Consider the following 19,705-nt stretch of genomic DNA (forward strand, 5'->3'; position numbering starts at 1 on the left):
ATAAAAAAATTCTATATTGTCATGATAAGTACGATATTGACATATTGGGCAATATATGAAAATCTTACATATTTGTTGATATGAGAATGAATTCCACCACTATTTTAGCCAATTTTGCAGTTACCAATGTTTTTGGCGTGAAGCTTTGACATACAGTGTTGCCAAAAAATTATACATGTCAGGTGCAGCCAAAACTTTTATCTAAAACTGTATTTATCCAAAACTGGATATTCCTGCTGAAAATGCCAATTAAAATCCTTCCTATTAAAGGCCAAAGCATGTGGTCACAGGAAGTCATAATGTTAAGTTGTTAGTGTTACTCAAATCAATACTAGGGGTGACAGATTATTGTATGGGACAGCTCTGCAGATCATCAGACCAACAGACATCTAAAAACATCCAGCTTCTCTTAATTGTGCGATGGCATGCCCTCAAAGTCTCTTAAAGTCTGTCAAGAAGGCAGAATATATTAGTGTCGTAGAGGAATTTGATTTAATGAAAAAATGGCTGGAATTAATACCTGCAGCCACACTGGCCCTTTGTGGACAAGACTGGACACCCTGATATAGAAGCTTCTATTTAAACAGAGAGAAAGTATGTGCTTAGTGCAGCACTAACAGGCATGATGTCATGGTTTTGGTCGCCTCAGGACCCCATTCCTTCTCCCCTCCTGCTTCTACCATGAAATGTGTGTAATGGATTTGTGATGCGTATGTGTGTGTGGCGTGCTCATAAATGCATTAAGGAAGGCCATCACTTATTCTATTTTTAACTTCTTTTCTTTCACACACTCTCCCCCATATTTATTCTGTTGTATGTGTGTGTGTGTGTGTGTGTAATTCTTACACAACTCACATCACCCTCAGCATTATGTCTGAGTCAGACTGGAGCTCATAGGTCAGTTTCCAAAGTGACCATGTCCATTAATGTGTGGAGGCCAATCGCTCTAGGGCACGTTTGTATGTGTGTGTGTGTATGTGTTGTGTGCGCATGGGTGCACTTGCTCACGTGTCTGAGTATGACCCATCTGCTTTGATTTTAAAAAAATATATATATATAATATATTTATATACTGTGTGTGTGTTTGCAAGCTATTCATTCATGTGAGAAGTATCTGCCTGGATACAAGTCTGGGGGGACCCAAGGGCCTATTGTGTGCCTTATGTGTGTGAAAATGAATGTGTCATTTTGAAGTTGTGTGTGTGTTTGTGTGTTCACACCCCTTCAGTCTTTTCCTCCAAGTACAAACCCTGAGCTGACGCTAAGCTAATGCTGGGCTAACAGGGTTATTTTCAGCCAGATGGGTCACATGACCACTCTCACAATACAGCCACAGTGGCAGAGGAAGAGGGGGAACAGCGGAGGAGGAAAAAACTACAGGATGTCCGTATGATTTGCACACGGCCATGCAGTTACACTGAGAGAGAGAGAGAGAGAGAGAGAGAGAGAGTTGCTCTGAGGTGCTCTGTCAGAAGAAATAGACTTGTATAGCTGAAGCAAACAGAAAAGTCTAGAAGAGACAGAAAGAACAAATAAAAAGAAAGGAAATAAAAAGAAAGGAAGTAAAAACATAAAAAATACATTCATAAAGAAGTGATAGAAGGGGAGTTTAAAAGAATGAGGGAGAAAGAAGTATAAAAGAGAGACCAGAAAGAGAGGAACACTGAGGGAAAGGGAGAAGGACAGGAAGAGAGAGGTAAAGTTTCTATGGGAGGAGGAAAGTTATAGTCTGATATTAGCTGAAGGAGAGAGAGACAGAGAGGGAGTAAGTCAGAGAGAAAGAAGGAGGAGTGTGTGAGTGGTCAGAAAGGGGAAGTGTGAGTGTGTGTGTTGGGGTGGAGAGCAGCAGTGTGAGTGTATGTGAGTTTGTGGGTCAGTAATGCAGTAATGGAGCGGGACAGAATCAGCGGTGAGTCGGAACTCTCTCTATGAACTGAGCTTCTCATCTCTTCTCCACTTCTCTCAGTTCTCCCTTCGCTTTCCTCCAGCTGTTGCTTGGCTCACACTCACCTCTCATTCAGCTTTCTCTCACACCACACAACACAGCTTTACTGCAGGTCACTTTTCCACAGTGCTGACCGAGCAGTGGACCTCAGGGTGCTTATTGTCTTCTGTGGGTGCTTTCTAAGCTGTCTGGGGCTGATTGGGTCTGGCTGCTGAGTTAACTACTGTAGATGTGAGCAGCTGGTTTGTGGTCAGTTCTGTGGTTGGTATTGGGCTCTTTTAAGGATTTTTTTGTGCATTAACGGGAGGTGGATGGTCTGATATGAAATAAGCTGATGTTTGAGGAACAGAAACCTAAAAATCTGATTTTAAAGGAACTTTAGTTCTGTGTTTTTGACAGTTTAGCCATTTTTACTGCACTTCCTCTCAGCTCTGTATCAGTGTATATGTGTGAACTTGGGTGAGTACATGGGTTATTAGAGTACATATGAAGTACAGATTTTCACTACTCATCAACTTTCCAGCTCTTTTTCTTGTTTAACTTGCAACATTTCACTCTTATTTTATTTTCCTAAGCTCTGCTATTTATGTCCTGGCATCTGATTAGTCCCTTAAAATTTAACAACTTTTTATTTTACTCTGCTTTTAAGACTGATAATTAAATACATTCAGTTCTAATTGGTTGTCATGTTTTGTTCTTGATCATAAAGCAGTCTTGGCTATTACACTGTTTATAACTTCAGTGGATGGGGCTAAACAGGTGTAGGTTTTTATGACATCACAAAAACAATTCTTGTCACACAAGTAAAATGTATTGTTTTCTGTGATCATGGACCCTTTAATACAAATAGATATCCTGCTGTGTATTTTTGCTGTTAATATATAACCTCATTAAACTTTACCAGAGATTTGTGTGTGTGGATATATGTGTGTGTGTGTGTAGCACTGAATTTAGATACACTCATGTACATGGAAACTTAAGACAAAGACAGAAATACACACTGGTGTGTGCTGTCTAAAAGTTCACGTGCTAGGAGTTAGTCAGACGTGGATACTCTAATGATTGGTTGGTGTGTGAAACAGAAATGTATCCATATGTGTGAATTATATTTTAATGTGTGTGTGCGTATGTGTGTGTATAGCTCAGCTGTCTGTAAATAGTGTGTCAGTGCGGCCAGTCTGAGCAGCTGCGGTGGGCGGGGCTCAAATCTTTGGGGGTCCATCAGCCTCCATACAGCCAACAGCTGTTTCACGGCACTCAGGCAATGTGAAACACACACAACACATACACACACACACACACACACACACACACCCTGTCTGGAATTGCAGGCCACATATTCCACAGTCCACCATCCAGAGTCCACTGTAAACCTTAGGGCACCTGAAGGAATGTTTCCAGGTGTCTCAGGAACGTTCTTAGGTTCCGGGGTTCCTGGAGGAACCCTTAACAGTCTACAAACTCTACAGGAACATCTAACTACCCCACTGGGTTCCATCAAGCACAACCCCTCAACAGTTGGGTCATGAGGGACCCTTTTTCTTTTCAGCAAGGCCAAGACATAAAGGCATAACAAGCATTACTTTCATGAACATCAGATGCTCCTTTTCTGGGGTTCCTCAAAGTTGTATTTCATTCCAAAAGGTGAAATTTACTTCTGAATTTACTTCTAATTTACAATTAGAAGGCAGTGTAGTGAAGGAGGTCTCAAATGAAAAGGAAACAGTATATCCTGACATTGCTATCCTAAAGTTATCAACAGCTCACTACTAGATATGAGTGTTTAGCTGTGTTATTGTTACCTGTTAGCGTTTTTACCTATAACACCAAGAAGAATAGATAAACCAAACTTTCATGCAGACATGACTGGATGTCTTGCTGCCTCAGAATCCTGCCTATACCTTTTTAGTCCTGCAGTTCTAGAATTTGACACAAGGGGGCAGAGTAGGTTGTTATAATATCTTTATGTAGTTGGTTTATGGTATATTAAGATGTGATAGGTGAAAGCAGTGTGTGTGTGTGTGTGTGTCAGTCAGAATAAGGAGAGGTTTCCTTTTGATTAGTTTTCAGCTCTTTAGCAGAGGAAGCTGCGGGCCGAGTTACTTCCTGCTGTTGGTGTGTATCTGGTTGCTGTGGTGATTCACACTGCATGTGTTCTGAAGGTGATTTGGTGGAGCGGATCCAGAGTGATTCGGGCCTTTAGCTCACCCCTGCTGTTTCTCTTGGCTCTGTTTCTGCAACGCTAATGTCCTGTACTGTCAGCACTCAGCAGTATTTCACTAATAGTGACACCCACTGATTACTCCTGCATGTGTCTCTCACACTCCGGCCTGAACTGACCCGAACTGATCCCTGTTCACTGTAAAGACCCCATTCACTGTTTATAAACAAAGAGCTTCAGGACAAATCCAGGTGGATACTGGTTAACTGGAATGAGCGGTGCTAAGTATTACAAACTCTGACTCTCTAGTTTATCCCATCACTTTTAATCTCTCCCTGTTTCCCTCTTTGTCACCAACAGAGGTGTCAAGTAATGCAGTACAAATTCTTCATTACCTTAATTATAAACATATATCATTCTGACACCCTATTGGTTTTTAACGAGTAACACCACACCTGCACACGTCATGTCACACACCAGCAAGGGCATAGCAGGTATAAGTAGTGTAGTATGAAGATAATCCTTCGCAGAGACTTAAGAGAACACAAGCTCTTGAAATGTCCCAACTAAGCTTCTTTAATATATTTGCATTGTACAAAAAATGCATTTATTTCCATTGGTACATACACAGCTGATATCAGTAGCCTAGTACATAATAAATTTTATGTTAAACATAAAGATAAACATTATGGCTTTTAGAAAAATGTGTTTTTGGAAGGGGAGTAGTGCATTATAGTCCCCTGTGGTGCCGTCTAAGCTTTTGTCCTTTTTCCCTTTACATTACTTTTACTTTTATACCTAAAGTATTTCGTTTTTTAACCAGTGCTTTTACACTTTTACTAAAGTAAAAAGCTTGAGTTGATACTTAAACTTCTACAAAAGTATTTTAAACCCTGGTATCTATACTTCTACATGAATAAAGAACAGAAATGCTTTTGATGCCAATCACCCTCTTACAGCATAACTGTCATCTACCAAAAGAACATACAGTTGACTCCCAAGTGATGCCACTGTCTAGACTTGAGTCCTATCATCAGATCACTGGTTCTATCCCAGGTCATGCAACAGCCACCCTGTGCTCTGTAAGAGCACAAGTGTCCTTTATCTCTCTACCTGTGAGGGTAGGATGGTCCTCCCTCTCTTTTCATTACTCAGTGTAGGTGATGCTAGCCAACACAGATGTCCCTTAGCTGATGTAAAAGTACTAGAAGTCAGTGTTGTTCCCCAAGCATGTTTCAGCGGGCATTACATTCCTCGGTCTGCAGTGCCACTTGTGTACCGGGAATATGTCATTACCACCCACATTGGACAGTGCAGTGGATGATCGTGACCAGTGCCTTGTGGCAAAAAATTACCATACAATCACACAAGTGTCCCTAGCAAAAATGACTACCTCAATTAATGTAGGAGGTGCCACAGGGCAGCATACTTTAGCTTCCATAGTTTCTGTCCCGTGGCATCCTATGGCATGGTGTGAGAAGAACTGGAACAGTATCGTTTTAGCTAGACATACTAGACATGTGTCCAATATCTCTGAGGCCAATTTTAAAGTCTTAATTGTTGAGTTGATTAGTTTGATCAGGGATGGTGTGTGTTTGTGGGTGTTTACTTAAGCTGAATGTTCCCACAGTCAGGTCAGTTCAGTACAACATCCACTGAAGTAGCGTATGGGATATCCTCTATGAGTCATATTCCTTACACACACACACACACACACACTCACACTCACACACACACATACACTAACACACACACACACACACACACACACACACACATCAGGTTCACACACAAACAATCTGGTTCACTGCCTGTTTATGTTTTCTCTTGTACTATAGCAATTTACAAACAACATAATTACATATAAATATAGACAATATTCAATACACAGTTCACATAGTATATAATAAATATGCTTATTTAACTATATAAGGTACACAATTAAGAAGAAAATGTACATATTGCAACAGTTTTGTACATCAGGCATTTTGGTTTACAATGTAATGAATGTGAAGAATGATGTAATAACAAGGATGACTTTGCAAGGACCCCCCCCCCCCCCCTCCCCCAACCAAGAAAAAAAAACAGGATGCAAAATAATGATGTGAACAATCTCAACAACCAATAGGAGAACTATTATATTTTATGTGACTGTTTACAAATGAAAATGAAAAAAACACAGGTATCCCTTTAAAGTCGTTATATTTAAAGTTATTTTATTTTGCACTACTTTGTCTTATTGTGCAGTGTATTTGTGATACAAACAAGTTTAATACATACACATATTTCAAGAATGATGTTCTTTATTGCACTAATTATATCTAAAACAAGGGCAAATGTAAAGCAATGAAACTGTGATTCTTTGCCATACACGGTTGTAACAAAAAAAGGGAAAAAGAAGCTTATAGGCAGAGTTGACAAAAATATATTCTATTAAAAATATCATGAGCTAAGAAACTTTTCTTGTGTCAGAGAGGGTGTCAGACTTTAGTCTGTTTAAAGTCGTGTAGTTTATGGACAGCATTAATAAATGCACACCCGTTTAAATGGTTGAGATGTACAGGCTGGGTGTTTGTGGGACGTGTGTAAGTGCTGCTGGTAAATGAAGGTGAACTGCTGTGGTTGTTCACGCTGTGTCCTCGCGCTCACTTACTCTCATTTAAAAATTCAGAAATCAACAGAAGCCCAACGGCCGTTTGTCTGAGAAGAACAGCCTACTCCCGGTGAGCTATCTAGCGTATTTTAACGTATTTTCACGTATTTTCACTCAAATATTTTACTTTTTCTTGCTGACAGACTTAATAAGACTTTATTAGTTAGTAGTAAGTAAATAATAACGACTAGCGCTAGCGAATCATTTTAAATAAGTAATTTTAAATTACTTAGCGTTACCTAACTTAACTAACTAGGTCAGTTGGCTAGTTAGCGTTAGCATAGCTTGTGTTCGTCTTTAAGCCTTTGCAGAGTGGTGCGTTGGTAATTAATTATTTGCGGTGGTCAAAACATATGGAGAGTGGTGAGTGAACTGTTTATATTAGTTTTCTTTTTGGGCAAGTAAACGTAACAAGTTAGTTAGCCAGCCCTAGGTAGGCTATACCTATTACTAACTAGCTAGTTAACCTAGGTTAGATAACTAAGTTTGGTTACTATCACATTTCAGGTGTTTTTCAGTAACGTTACTTTCAGACAGGCTTTTTGCCCACTGAAGAATTAGAAATATGGAAGTCCTTTCCTCTTGTGGTGTTGAATATGTAATAATTCTAAAATAACATTAAAAATGATCAACGTTACTACGATAATATGGTGAAATAAATTTAAATTAAAATATCTAAAAAATTATAATATAAAAAAAAAAATCGAAAATCATTATTTTTGATGTCACAAGTTCGTGTACAAAGTGCAAAATTTGGAAAATCATTGTTATTCACATTAATAATCATTTTCATTCGACATGGGATCAAAATACAAAAAAAATGTAAATCATAATTAGATACATAATTAGATACATAATTAGAGATGATACATACGTTTGTGTGTAGGAGATGTGACATATACCATGTCCTTTCACCTGTTCTGTATGTGTTTACAGTCATAATTTAATATTTTTTATGTAATCATATAATGCAGAGTTGACTAATATTAATTAAATTTCCCTTGCTATTGTATATTATTTATAGTGTTTGCGCTATTTTATAGTGTTCCAACAGGCACCTGAATGCAGTAAATTTGTGTTTTTTAGTCAACCTTCCAATGAGCCATTAAACACATGAACTAAAGTGACTGATATATATTATTGATGTAAGAATGTTTCTGTTAATGTATCACTGCAATATTACAAACATATGCAACACATCATCAGCTATGTACACGTGCCAATTGCAATACTTAACCATGTATAAAGAGATACCAGTCAATTTATTTAATATCATGTATCAAATATCAAAGCTTTTTAAGAAGTGGTCTGTGATTGTGTAGTACTTGAGAGACTAGGATTAACACAGGTGTTTCTAGTTTTAGGCAGCCATTCAGGTCTTTAGAGACATGCAGAACTACAAGAACCCTAGTGTGAGTTTCACCCAGTTTCTGACCCACTGGTGGCCCCTGACCAGATTCTTAGCTTAAGACTCTCTCTCTCTCTTCACTCTCTCTTGTTTCTCCACACTCTGGCAGAAAGAGCTCTAAACTCTTTGCTCAGTGAAAAAGATCTAAATCACATCTAGACTGAATCTGTGGGTTCACTGGGGTTATTCAACTCCATCCAGCTTCAGTAGCAGCGTGCGTCATAGACCCCATCATTCACTGCCATTTAACTTCACAGGACTATTTTAACTGTGGCTCTGTTAGGAACTATGTGAGCTGCAATGATCACCAGAGTGCTGGGTGAACTCCCAAGAGAAAGATGGCAGAGTAATAGCTGAAGGAAATGGAATAGGACTTGCTTTTTTCCACCGGTTGTTTTTGTTAACAGTCATTCAACCCTTGGCCATGACATACTGATAATTAGCAGTAGGGCTGAAGGCCTTGGCGTACTTCTTGGCTCGAATGGCAGTGTGTTTCCAGCTCTATTTCAACACTGTCGTATTGGTGTTTAGTGCAGCTCTTTGATGAAGTTTTCTGTGTGGATAAGAGTGGTGTAGTTTGGTGAGATCAGAAAGCACTGGGGAAAAACAGGGTTCAAATGTGATGCGTGCCATTCTATTATGTCAGCAGCAGACTAGTGTAGGTGTGAAGATCTACAACTTTTTTTTAAGTTTTATGTGATTTTTATATTACATGTAGCTGTAGTAATTCTCTGGGTAATAAATCAGGTAACCTGCACTTTAACAACCTTTTACCTCAAGCAGAAGCAGTATATTTGATAGTGGGATCAGATTAAGGCCAGATTAAGTTCTCAATTTTTTTGGGACCATATCCAGACCACCACCTCTCACTGTTATCGGTGCAGTTGTTTTGGTACAATACCTAAGTGCAATAACAAATCACAACAAGAGTGCATATGAACCAGAGTCCATTTAAACATGACCAAATAGTGCTGGTGTAAAGAACCACTCAGAAGAAGTTTTCCATTTATTTGAAGATCCTTTCAGCAGGGCAAACAACCATTTTAGCAGAGATAAAAGAGAGCTATTAGAGCTTTGACCAGCTTAGACATTCAGACAAAACGTATTGGCTTATTAACATTAACATTTTTCTTTTATTTTCCCTTTTTATTATGCGATATAACAGTATATTCTGCGTATGTGTGTGTGTGGTCTATGTTTTTCGAACTATTCGCTATCTTCAGAGAGAAGTGTTGGAGAGCCACGTCCTGTGTTTCAGTTAGCAGAGCTGTGTTTGAAGTGGTCTTGGAAGTAAGTGCAGCACCATAAGCCAGTTCAGACTCGGTGAGGGGGAGCTCGGCTGGGCTGGGGCCAAACTAAACAAAGCCGAGGGGCAGCCTGAGCTCCGTTAGGCTCTACAGCATCAGCGGACTGAAAGTGTAACAGCTCCTCTGCTGCAGAGGGACACTTATACACAGAGAGCACCGAGAGTTGAACTGAGGATCAGGTCTGAATGTAGGGCATACTTCAACTCTTCAACCTGAACTGTGTGTGTTGGAGGAAGAGCTTTAGAGCCTTTTTATGCTGTACCTGTGTGTGCGTGTTTGCCCTTTAAGTGAATGTGAGTTTATATTGTTGATTGTGTAAAATTAAATGTTTTTTTCTGGGAGCGTTTAAAATGACCACAGCTGTTTAAAGAAACATGTACAGTTTATTCATGCACAGCTGACCTATACTGATAAAATTCATTTTTACTCTGTAACAAGCGACCAAATGTATGACAGTTTTCTTAACGATAGAAAGAATTATCATTATGTATTGTATTGACCGATGTTCAGACAAAATATACATTTGACCGATATTCCTATAATTCAGCAGATCCTACAATCTAATGAGCTTATATTATTCAGTTACAGATTACAGCAGCTCTGTTCAAGGCTCACTGTAGGTAGGAGCTTCTATGGGGTTGTGATGAAACACAATTTTGCTAGCATCCAGCATTATAAGAGCATCAGTACTGATGTTGAAATACTAGTTCTTCCCTTTTAGCTCATCCTAGATCACTCCATTATGCAAGAGAACCCCACAGCTCAGACATTTAGGCACATTTAAGTGCCATGTGCTCACAGTTGCTCTAGAGTGTCTTGGTCTTTGGTGAGTGCTTTTCTACGAATATTTTACAGGCAGTGTGTGAACACATGTACTCTGAATTACAGTTAATTTTTATAGGGGTATTGTTCATATACAGAACCATATCAACTTAGGGTGCTTGTACAATACCTAGTTTGGTCAGACTACTGGGACTTTTCACTTTGGTCCAAAACAAAATAACATGACTTAAATTATCAGACCAATTTTAGGGTGTCTAGGCAGGCTGTATTCATTCATTCATTCATTCATTCATAACATTGGTAACTACTGTAACCCTATCTGGAGATATGTAATGTATTTAAAGCGAATGCATATATGATATAGCAGCCAGCAGTAACTTGCACATTGCCAGGAAGAAAGGAGGAGAGGGAGACAGAGAGAAAGAGTGAGAGAGTGGGGGTTAGAGGGAGGAGAAAAAGAACGCTACTTATTTAAGAAGAGTCAGAGTTCGTGTGAGTGTGTGATGGAATCTGCAGTCATTTTCTTTCTGTGACCAGAGGCTTCAAATTTGGAACTAGTTTTGTTTTTAGTTGAGTTAGTTATAGTAAGTCTGCTTCAGCACAGAGCAGCAGAATGTCAGACTTTACTGAGAACACACTCTCAGAGAGGATCAGTTTCCAAGGTTGGTCTTTTTTCATTTCTGGATCGTTCACTGTAGCAAATATAAAGGTTTTAAATTACAGCTAATAGTAAGTAAACAGATCATTACAGTATGTTAACTGAGTTTAGAAATATCTCTGTTTTAAGACAGCTGAAGGTGGTTTTGTACACTGGAAAAAAATTGGATGATAGAATAAGTTTTAATGATCTATAAAGCACAATATACAAAAACTTTTACATATAATGAAATAATCAGAAAAAGTGAAGTAAAAAATGCACTTTTTTAGCAAGTGTATTAAAATCATTTACTGCTAACTATTATTTGGGTTGGTGGAATTATCCTTGTAAAATATTATTGACAAAAACTTTTAAAATGGTTCTAAAGTAAAGGTTGAAAAAATATTGTGTACAATTAAGAATGTTTTGAAATGCAGCTTTGCTAGGCTACTGCTACTAACAAGCCAATGGACAAAGATTGTCTCCAATCTTGATCTCCAATCAAACAAAAAATAAACATTTGTCTCTCATCCCATCACTCTAAAATCATCCAGATCTTTATTATTTAGTCTATTAACACAAACAAACCTCTCTACAAAGCTAAACAGGAGACTAATTGGAACCACATTCACCTCAGCACAGTGTGTTGGTATCAGTCCTTCCAATGTTCCACAGGTTGAAGGTGGAATGATACTGCAGAGTGGAGTATAATAAGGAGAAAAATGTAGCTCCAGTTTTGTATGAAATAATTCGATTACAAAATTTTAAAGAGTCTGTTAGTACTTGTTTACTAAAACGACTTTTAGGTTGGTGTTTACAGAAACTTTGTAACACTGTTCAAGCTCTACACTGGGTATTGTGGGTGTGTGGAAGGACTGGAGTATATTAGAGCATCGACAGTATAACTGTATCTAAGTCAGTGTAGTCTGGTACTGATTTTCTGTGTGTGTGAGAGTGTTAGAGGGCAGATGTTGTGCTCAGTGAAGTGTATCTATAGGAAATCTCTCATTCAGACACACAGAGGCTCTAAAAGGGGGTAAAACGCCACATCTGGATCTCACACACTCCTCCGCTAACCTTCACTCGTTTTCACCTCGTTTCTCAACTTTCCCACATCCTTGTGTGGAAATGGCAGAAGTCCTTTCTTTTTCATCTGCTGCAGCTCTTGACCTTTCTCTCTTAATCTCCTGCTAGTTTTCTCCTCTACTATTCACTAACTCTGATCCAGCTCAGTGTTTTTCGTATGTGTCTGCACATTCATCATCATTAACGTTGGACCATTTGGAGATATTTCTTGTCACAATGTGAAATGACAGTTGTTCTTTAGAGTATGTCATGAGTCGACCATAGAATTTTTTTTTTTACCTAGTTCTTTTCGCACTTTTCCAAGGGAAGTTACTGTTGTGTAAAAACAAGATTGTAAAATTTCTAATGTCAGTAATGTTATTGTTTTAATTTTAAGATTTTGCTGCTCTAGTTGTGTGTATGACAAATTAGAATAATATACATATGGAGGATCTGCTGTAGCGCTTTCTGTGGGTTTTTTACAGCTGTGCACTTTGGTTTCTTGAGCTCCTGTTACATACATCATCAGGCTGTCTTATGGTCTACTCGGTTCTCTCTGATGGGAAAGAAAATTTCATAGAAATGTGTTTTGTGATACCAGTTAAATAAGTGTATGTGTGTTTGTGCGTGTGTGTCAAAACATATACAATCCATTCCATGCATGTCATATAATAGGGATGTACCCATTCTGATCATGAGATCCGAAATCAGGGCTGATCATGTAATTTTCAATGGCTTGGCATTGGGTGGAAAAGATCCACATCACTGATGTATCAAAAATCAAATGTTATGTCCATGCTGTAAAACACTAAATTATAGGGCATTAATCAATAACAAAGGCATAAACATTGGCTTTATGTTGTGCATCTTAGCTTCTAAACAGCAGAGACTTTGCCAGTTCTGCCAGTGTTGGATAAGCGTGCTGCATTCTTTTCCCACCAAGTCAGTGGATTCTCCTTCTTGGACAGGGGATGTTCTCCAAAATACATTAAGACCTGTGGAACAATTGTGACAACAAAAGTATTAAAAATGTTTCCTTTTTTGTATATTTACTTTTTACACTACTCAGATCTAATTAATTGACGTTACTAAGACAAAATTCAAGGATTCAAGGAGATTTTATGGTACATGAGGTGGAATGAAATTGTGATCTCACTGTCCAGTTTACACCCAAGAGCTGTTGTTAAAATAGATATGTAGATAAAATAAGATAACAAAATAAAAGAATACAATAAAAATAGAATAGAATTACGGTCAGTACAAGATAAAGTGTCTCAGTGCGGTTTAAAGTGACAGTGTTTGTAAACAGTAATTTGTCCTAAATGACAATACAGTAAGTTCATGACTGTGTATTCCGGCCAAAGTAACTTTAGCTCAGCTAACTTTAACATGTATTTATTGTTTATCTTCTGAACTCCACAGCGATGTGTTTACTGATTACATAAAACCTGTATTATGTCTAGAACATGTCTCTGTTTTAATAAATCAACCACACACATTAGACAGTATTCCTAATAAGCAGTACTACACAGGGCTGTCGTTATGTTATTAAGGTACATTAATGTTAATCTCATTGAATTGTTATAAATTAAATTTACCTGCTCTCCGCTCCATCGCTCCAAAAACTTCCGCCTCCTCCATCAGCTTTCTGTGCGTGGGTGACGTAACGCTAAGCGCGCTGTTTCACATTAAAACTAGTCAGTGCTAAAAATCCATGCTCCGCGCTTTAAAAATTAGTTAAACTATTCCTCGGGGCACAAAAAATTACTCGATTAGTTTTTTATCGAGTAATTCAAATTACTTGAGTAATCGTTTCACCCCTACGTTAGAGTATAACATATAACATATAATGCATTTTAACATTTTTTTTTAACTGAGTTGTCACAGTGTACTTGGAGAATTGTGATGAGGTATTTCTGTTTGATATTTTAGTTTTGAAACATTATGTTTATTTAAGCAAAGGTGCATATTTAAATGGAAATCATTTATATGGCTATTTAGTATGTGTGTATTTTGCTAAAAAAAATTATATGGTTGTTTTAATATTTGGTTAAAAATCTATTTAAAAAAAGGGACAACTTGGCCGTGCTCTTTGTTTTTTTGTTTTTTATTTACTGCAGTGTCAAAATATCAGAGCAGGACTTGGTATCGGCAAATACTTAAAATCAAATGACACTTAAAATCAAATGACTCTGACTCGGAGGCAAAAAAAATGTGATCGGAACATCCTTATCATCTAACAATCACATTTTGGAGAAAGTGAGCTAAATTAATAACATCATATTTACTGTTTACTTTCATTCTCTTGCACAAATATATGCAAAATTGGCAAATGTAAAATCTGCGTTTGGTGTAATGTACATCAGTGCTGATACTCTCTGGAGGGAATTGCTATATTTTTCCATATCATCCACCCAGAATGTGTGGGCGGTTGTCTAGCTCTGTAGTGATCTAACCATTGCCCACTAGGGATCTCCTCATTTTCACAGACTGAAGGTCTAGCCATCGTGGCGACTCCTGCCAGCTGATGTCCAGCCTTTCTTTAAGTGTAGATGCTGATAGACAAGCTTTTGGTCAGTTTTAAAGGCCTGAGGGCTAATGAATTCCCTCCAGGTCTGAACGACACCCAGCCAGACTGTGCTGTTCCAACTCCTGTCAGGTTCAAGCCAAATAATCAGCATTTTTTTTCAGAGTACAACTTTACAGATGTAGAAGATGTTATTATTTTATAGTTCAGGGCTATAAACAATGGACATGTATACATTTCAATACAGGGATATTAGAAATTATCTTTTTGACCTTCGATATTTTACTTAGTCACCTATTAACTACCTCTGTATCCCTTAGAATTTCCCTTTATATCTACTGTAACTAAAACATGTGATTATTAGTTTTGATGAAATAAGAATAGTAACTGTCTGAAAAGTACAGATTGTAAATATATAGGCAAAAATGTAGTGGAGATATTTTATTAAATTATAAAAAAAACTAAATTAAATAATTGTCATGTGTTTATGATCATTTGATTCAAAGGTTACTGTTACTGCTTTTATTTTCACACATTTCACACATCAAAATCACTCAACTGCTTCTCAGCCTGAGCATATTAATGTTTTGGTAATATTTAGATGCAATTACACATTTTATTCATTTTCACCCACCTGTCACATTTTAATCATGTAAATTTAGAGTGGCTGTTTATACACTATAGTCAGAAAAGCACACAGTGACATATTGTAGTATAATTTATTATAATTCCATTCATCTTTGGTCTATTCATCCTGAATATTTACACAAAGTAGAGTGACAGGATTTTGAAAGTGATGATTCACTGCAGTGTCAGTTAAGATCACCTTGACGTAGTTAGAGATGTTAGCACTCAGAATTCTTGGCCAAGGTCTCTGGCCTCTGAGCAGGAACATATTCACTCATTCTTCAGTATTTGAACTTATTATGGGTTGTTCTTCGCACTTTGAACAATGCTGGCTGCTCCTGTGTGGCCTGGGGTCAACTCGGAGGCTGTTACTGTCAGCTCCAGTGATGAAGAGACTGGGTGGTGCGGTTGCTTTATGTACTGAAGTGCAAGTATGGAAATGTGTGTGGCGTAAATGTTCAAATACCAACGTTTCATTTACAGTCTTTTCTCACTGGTTTAGCACGTTGGCTTTCATCCTGAATCTAGATCACATGGGAACTCTGTGGCACAGTAAGGCACTCAAATGTTCATTTTAGTTTTTATTGTGTTGTAAAATGTCTGTAATGAAGTGAAATTGGCTTTAATGTCATTTCTAAGAGCTGGCACTGTGGGAAAAGAGCAGAAAAGTAATCTGTTATTTGCCAGTGGACAATATACTTTACAATTTAAATAACTGCTGGTTACTAAAACTGCAGTGATCAATTGACATAGTTGATTAGAAAAACAATGGTATTTATTTACATTTAATCATTTACTGTTTTCTTAACATTTAACAGTGAATACCAAGCCCATATATAAAGTACATTTACAGACGTTCTGCCTGATGATATTTTGGTGTTATTGTGATAATACAGATTTTCTTGCCTGTTGTTGATATTGCCAACAGTATTTTTTTATTATAAATAGCATAATCAGTTATTTTTAATCAATAAACTGTTCAAGTTTAAGTAATACAGTATTTGAATCCCATTGTAAGGTTGGCATCAATTAGTCTCATTGAACAAACCTTTTAAGCTTCTTTGTTAGTGGTCATTTGTAGTCACAGAGTGCCATTGGATTTTAGTGAAATAAAAATCATAACAATCATGTAATACACAAGAGCACATGTAGAGGGCAGTATGATGATGTTATGATGGAAAATGTAGAAATTAGTAAGTTAATTGAATAATAGGTTCATAGATAGTTAATAGATTCATTGACATGGGCCAGTTTTGTCCCAAGAAGTTGAGACATGCCTTGCAAAGAAGAGCGAGTGGTCAGGAGTATGTATGAAGGAGTGTGTGTAGAGCAGCTGCCCAAAATAAAATCTTTTACCATAGATTTCAGGGATATGGTCCATGACTGACTTTCTGATGTCCCCATAAACAGCTGCTGGAGTGATTTCACACTGGGGAGTTCATGCAGAGAAAGAGCTATTGTTACAGTTAAACACAAGCAGCCAAGTGTAGACATCTAAACACATGTACGCACATATGCAGACTTACACACAGCAATATGAACCCTTTCAAACCTTGGGGAGGGTGATCCATTTATCTTGTGCCACTCTGTGTAAGGCATGTAAAGCATTAAACCCTTTCAGACTATGTGTACATTACAACATACTTTTTTATGTTATATATAACACTGGCTGAGACCTGTGGTCCACTAGAACAGACCATTAACCAGTCAATGGAAAAACTTTATAGAACAATGAAACAATAGCTTAGCCCCACCCACCACACTGGTAAAAAAAAAAAGGTGACCTAGGGGGCATGGCAGCATTAGAGTGAATGCGGCAAATTAAGAGCTCTTTTTTTTTTTTTTTACAGATTTTGTGATCAGTTTATAGTGATAATATATAGTATTTATGATATACAGATTTTATAGTTTTTAAATCAGTTTTTAAAAAGGTCTGTTATAGGTCAAATATAAATAAAATGTTAAACACAGACTGCAACCAATGCAGTTGACATTTAAAAAGCAATCCAATACTTAAGTAAATATTTAAGAATTTTCTTTTATGTGCATTATGCACTTGTAATTCATGCATATGTAATTCAGGTCTGGAGTTTAATTTAAAAGGATTTAAATGCCCCTCACCCTATCCTTCAGAGTAGTGTGTTAAACAGTTGCAGGACATTGTTAACAGCTAAATTGGGAAGACATTGTGAGGAACTCTCTGTGTAAGGGGGGATTTTTGAAAAATAAATGTTTGCAAATCAAGTTTTTATACATTTAAGTAGTTGTAAAATTAATTTTTTAACCAATCAGGTTTTGTAGGTGGAGCTAAGCCCTATTTCAGTATTATAAAATACCACTAAAAATCACACCTAAGCTCATCTATGAAACATGGTCAGATCCTGAAGGCATGTGCGCACACACACACACACATACACAAATATCATTTCCTTTTGAGAGAGTGTCTCTGAGTAGCCCATGAGGGACAGTTATGACACAACCAATGAGAATCCCACTGGGGACAACTATGTACGTTCACATGCAAACACGCACACACATCCACATACTGCTCATAGGCTTCCATGTGTTGTGTAAGATGTTGTGACCATAAGGAGAGAAACCTTTGCCTGTTTTGAGGGTTAAGCGAAATACAGCTGTTTTGCTTCTACAAGAAGAAAATTAGGGCAGTTGTATAGGGACTTAGTATTGCTGCTCACCGCTGCTATCAGAAAAGAAAGGATGATATTATGTTTTGCTAAAACAAGGTAAAGTACTGGAGATACCATCTTTTCTTCGCACGTTGGTCACGCTGTGGTTTCTGTCCCCCAGCACTGAAGAGGTCGTTTGAGGTCGAGGACGTGGATTCCTCTTCACATTCTTCTTCTCCTCACATCCGTCGCACACCCTCAAACCCTCAGCAGCGCAGTGCCATCTCTCCGTCCAGCAGCCGTCACTACGAGTTCGGCTCCAATGGCACCAAGCTCCCCGATACCTCCAAACCCAAAGCGCGGACCCCTGAGCCTGTGTCACGTCGCTCTGAGCTCTCCATAGACATCTCATCCAACAACAACGGCAAAACCATTGATGGATCTCCCAGGTATTAATGTCTAATTTGTTGTACTCTTGTTATACTGTTGTATTGATGAGTCTGTAAATGTTTTATAATGTTGTATTGTCTGTATTTTAGCACTGTGCAAGAAGTTCTTCCAGTGGCATTTTGTATTTTTACCATTAACATGTTTTGTTAAATACCATGCAAATTTTTACATGCTCAATATGAATTAGATTTATAATTCTTGTATTGATTGATTATAATTTAATTGGATTATCTGACCTGCATGCATCTGCTGCTATTTACGGCGAAACTTTATACAAAACTTTTTAACATTGCTTTCAGCAATTGAGAACTTTCAGCCACAAGGGAAGCATGATTAGTTCAGCCAATCCAGTTTATCTTAAAAAAAAAAAAAAAAGCAGATTATATCCCTTAAACTCTCGTTTGGCACCGGGCATAGTGATCTTAAGCACATATGTTTACAACTGCTCCAGAGCATCCTGTCCTATAAGCAGTTCTTTTCTATTTACATTAAACTATTTGTGTGTAATGCCAGTGTTGGCTGTGGGGGTGCATTAAAGCTAATAAGATGGGATGTCCACAAATATTGGAAAAAGTGTCTATTTTTAAGTGCTCTTTAAATGTACATGTAATGTAACATGTAACATGTAACCCATCTCCCTCAGTGCTGGCATCGCTCGTTTTGGCCTAAAGAGGCCTGATGCTCTGGGCCACGGCAAAATACCAGAAGCACAGAAGCACTCTGTCACGTTCAGCAAGACGCTGGAGACCATAGCCACGATTGCCAGGACACCCTCTGCTGTAGTCCCGCACGCCAGCTCCAAACTCCCAGAGACTACGTTTAGGAGGAACGAGCCGCCCAGCCCGGGAGACGGTTCACGCCGGCCAGAGATCAGCATTACCAAGGCAGCCAGTCAGGATAATCATCACCATACACCTGTCACAACAAGGTGTGCATCACCAAATCACGCCGGAAGAAAGTCGCCCTGCACCGACGGGCACAGTAAGTGTAATTTTTTTATGTCTCACCGGTGTTTTAGTTCATTTGCATAATGTTGTTTTAAATTCTAAAAATTTACCAACTACCAAGTTAATTACTATTTATTCTACCTACTGCAGTTACTCTAATTTGACCACTTGATGAATTTAGAAGATAACAATTCAGTCTGATAGCAGCATGCTGTCTTGACCGCTTGACCACTCTGCCAATACAGAAGGCAGCAACCATAAACACAAAAGTATTTTGCCTAGACCTGTGTTTGACCTCATAATAGTAATACATGTATATACAGTACACTTGCTCAAACTTTCCATGTCATTATAATAGTGTGCCCTGTATTTAACCAGAACATTTTAGCAGAGGTGAGGTCTAGTTTAATACTATAGATACACTGCTAATGGCTGTTTATTAGAGGTGTGCCAAAAAATCGATTCACATAAGAATCTTGATTCTCATTTACTACGATTCAGAATCGATTTAAAATGTCCCAAAATCGATTCTGAGGGGCGGGTTTTGGACTGATTTTGGGCTGGGTAT

At 38.0% G+C, this 19,705-nt stretch overlaps 1 protein-coding gene across 3 annotated transcripts in view; it reads left to right on the forward strand.

The window, feature by feature from the left end:
* septin9b (septin 9b) overlaps positions 1-19,705 on the forward strand; it is a 76,658-nt gene that overhangs the window by 12,412 nt on the left and 44,541 nt on the right. Inside the window, exons 1-3 of one of the 3 annotated variants that reach the window (XM_007257117.4) lie at positions 1,811-1,909; positions 17,922-18,189; positions 18,834-19,171. In XM_007257117.4, the coding sequence (XP_007257179.2) occupies positions 1,888-1,909; positions 17,922-18,189; positions 18,834-19,171 (628 nt within the window). In that variant the 5' untranslated portion in view covers positions 1,811-1,887. Of the gene's footprint in view, positions 1-1,810; positions 1,910-6,989; positions 7,123-17,921; positions 18,190-18,833; positions 19,172-19,705 lie in introns of those variants that run through there. The other 2 variants (XM_022663291.2, XM_007257116.4) reach the window with 2 other exon arrangements.

Source organism: Astyanax mexicanus, chromosome 5, assembly GCF_023375975.1.
Source record: "Astyanax mexicanus isolate ESR-SI-001 chromosome 5, AstMex3_surface, whole genome shotgun sequence".
In the NCBI taxonomy this organism is placed as follows: domain Eukaryota; kingdom Metazoa; phylum Chordata; class Actinopteri; order Characiformes; family Acestrorhamphidae; genus Astyanax; species Astyanax mexicanus.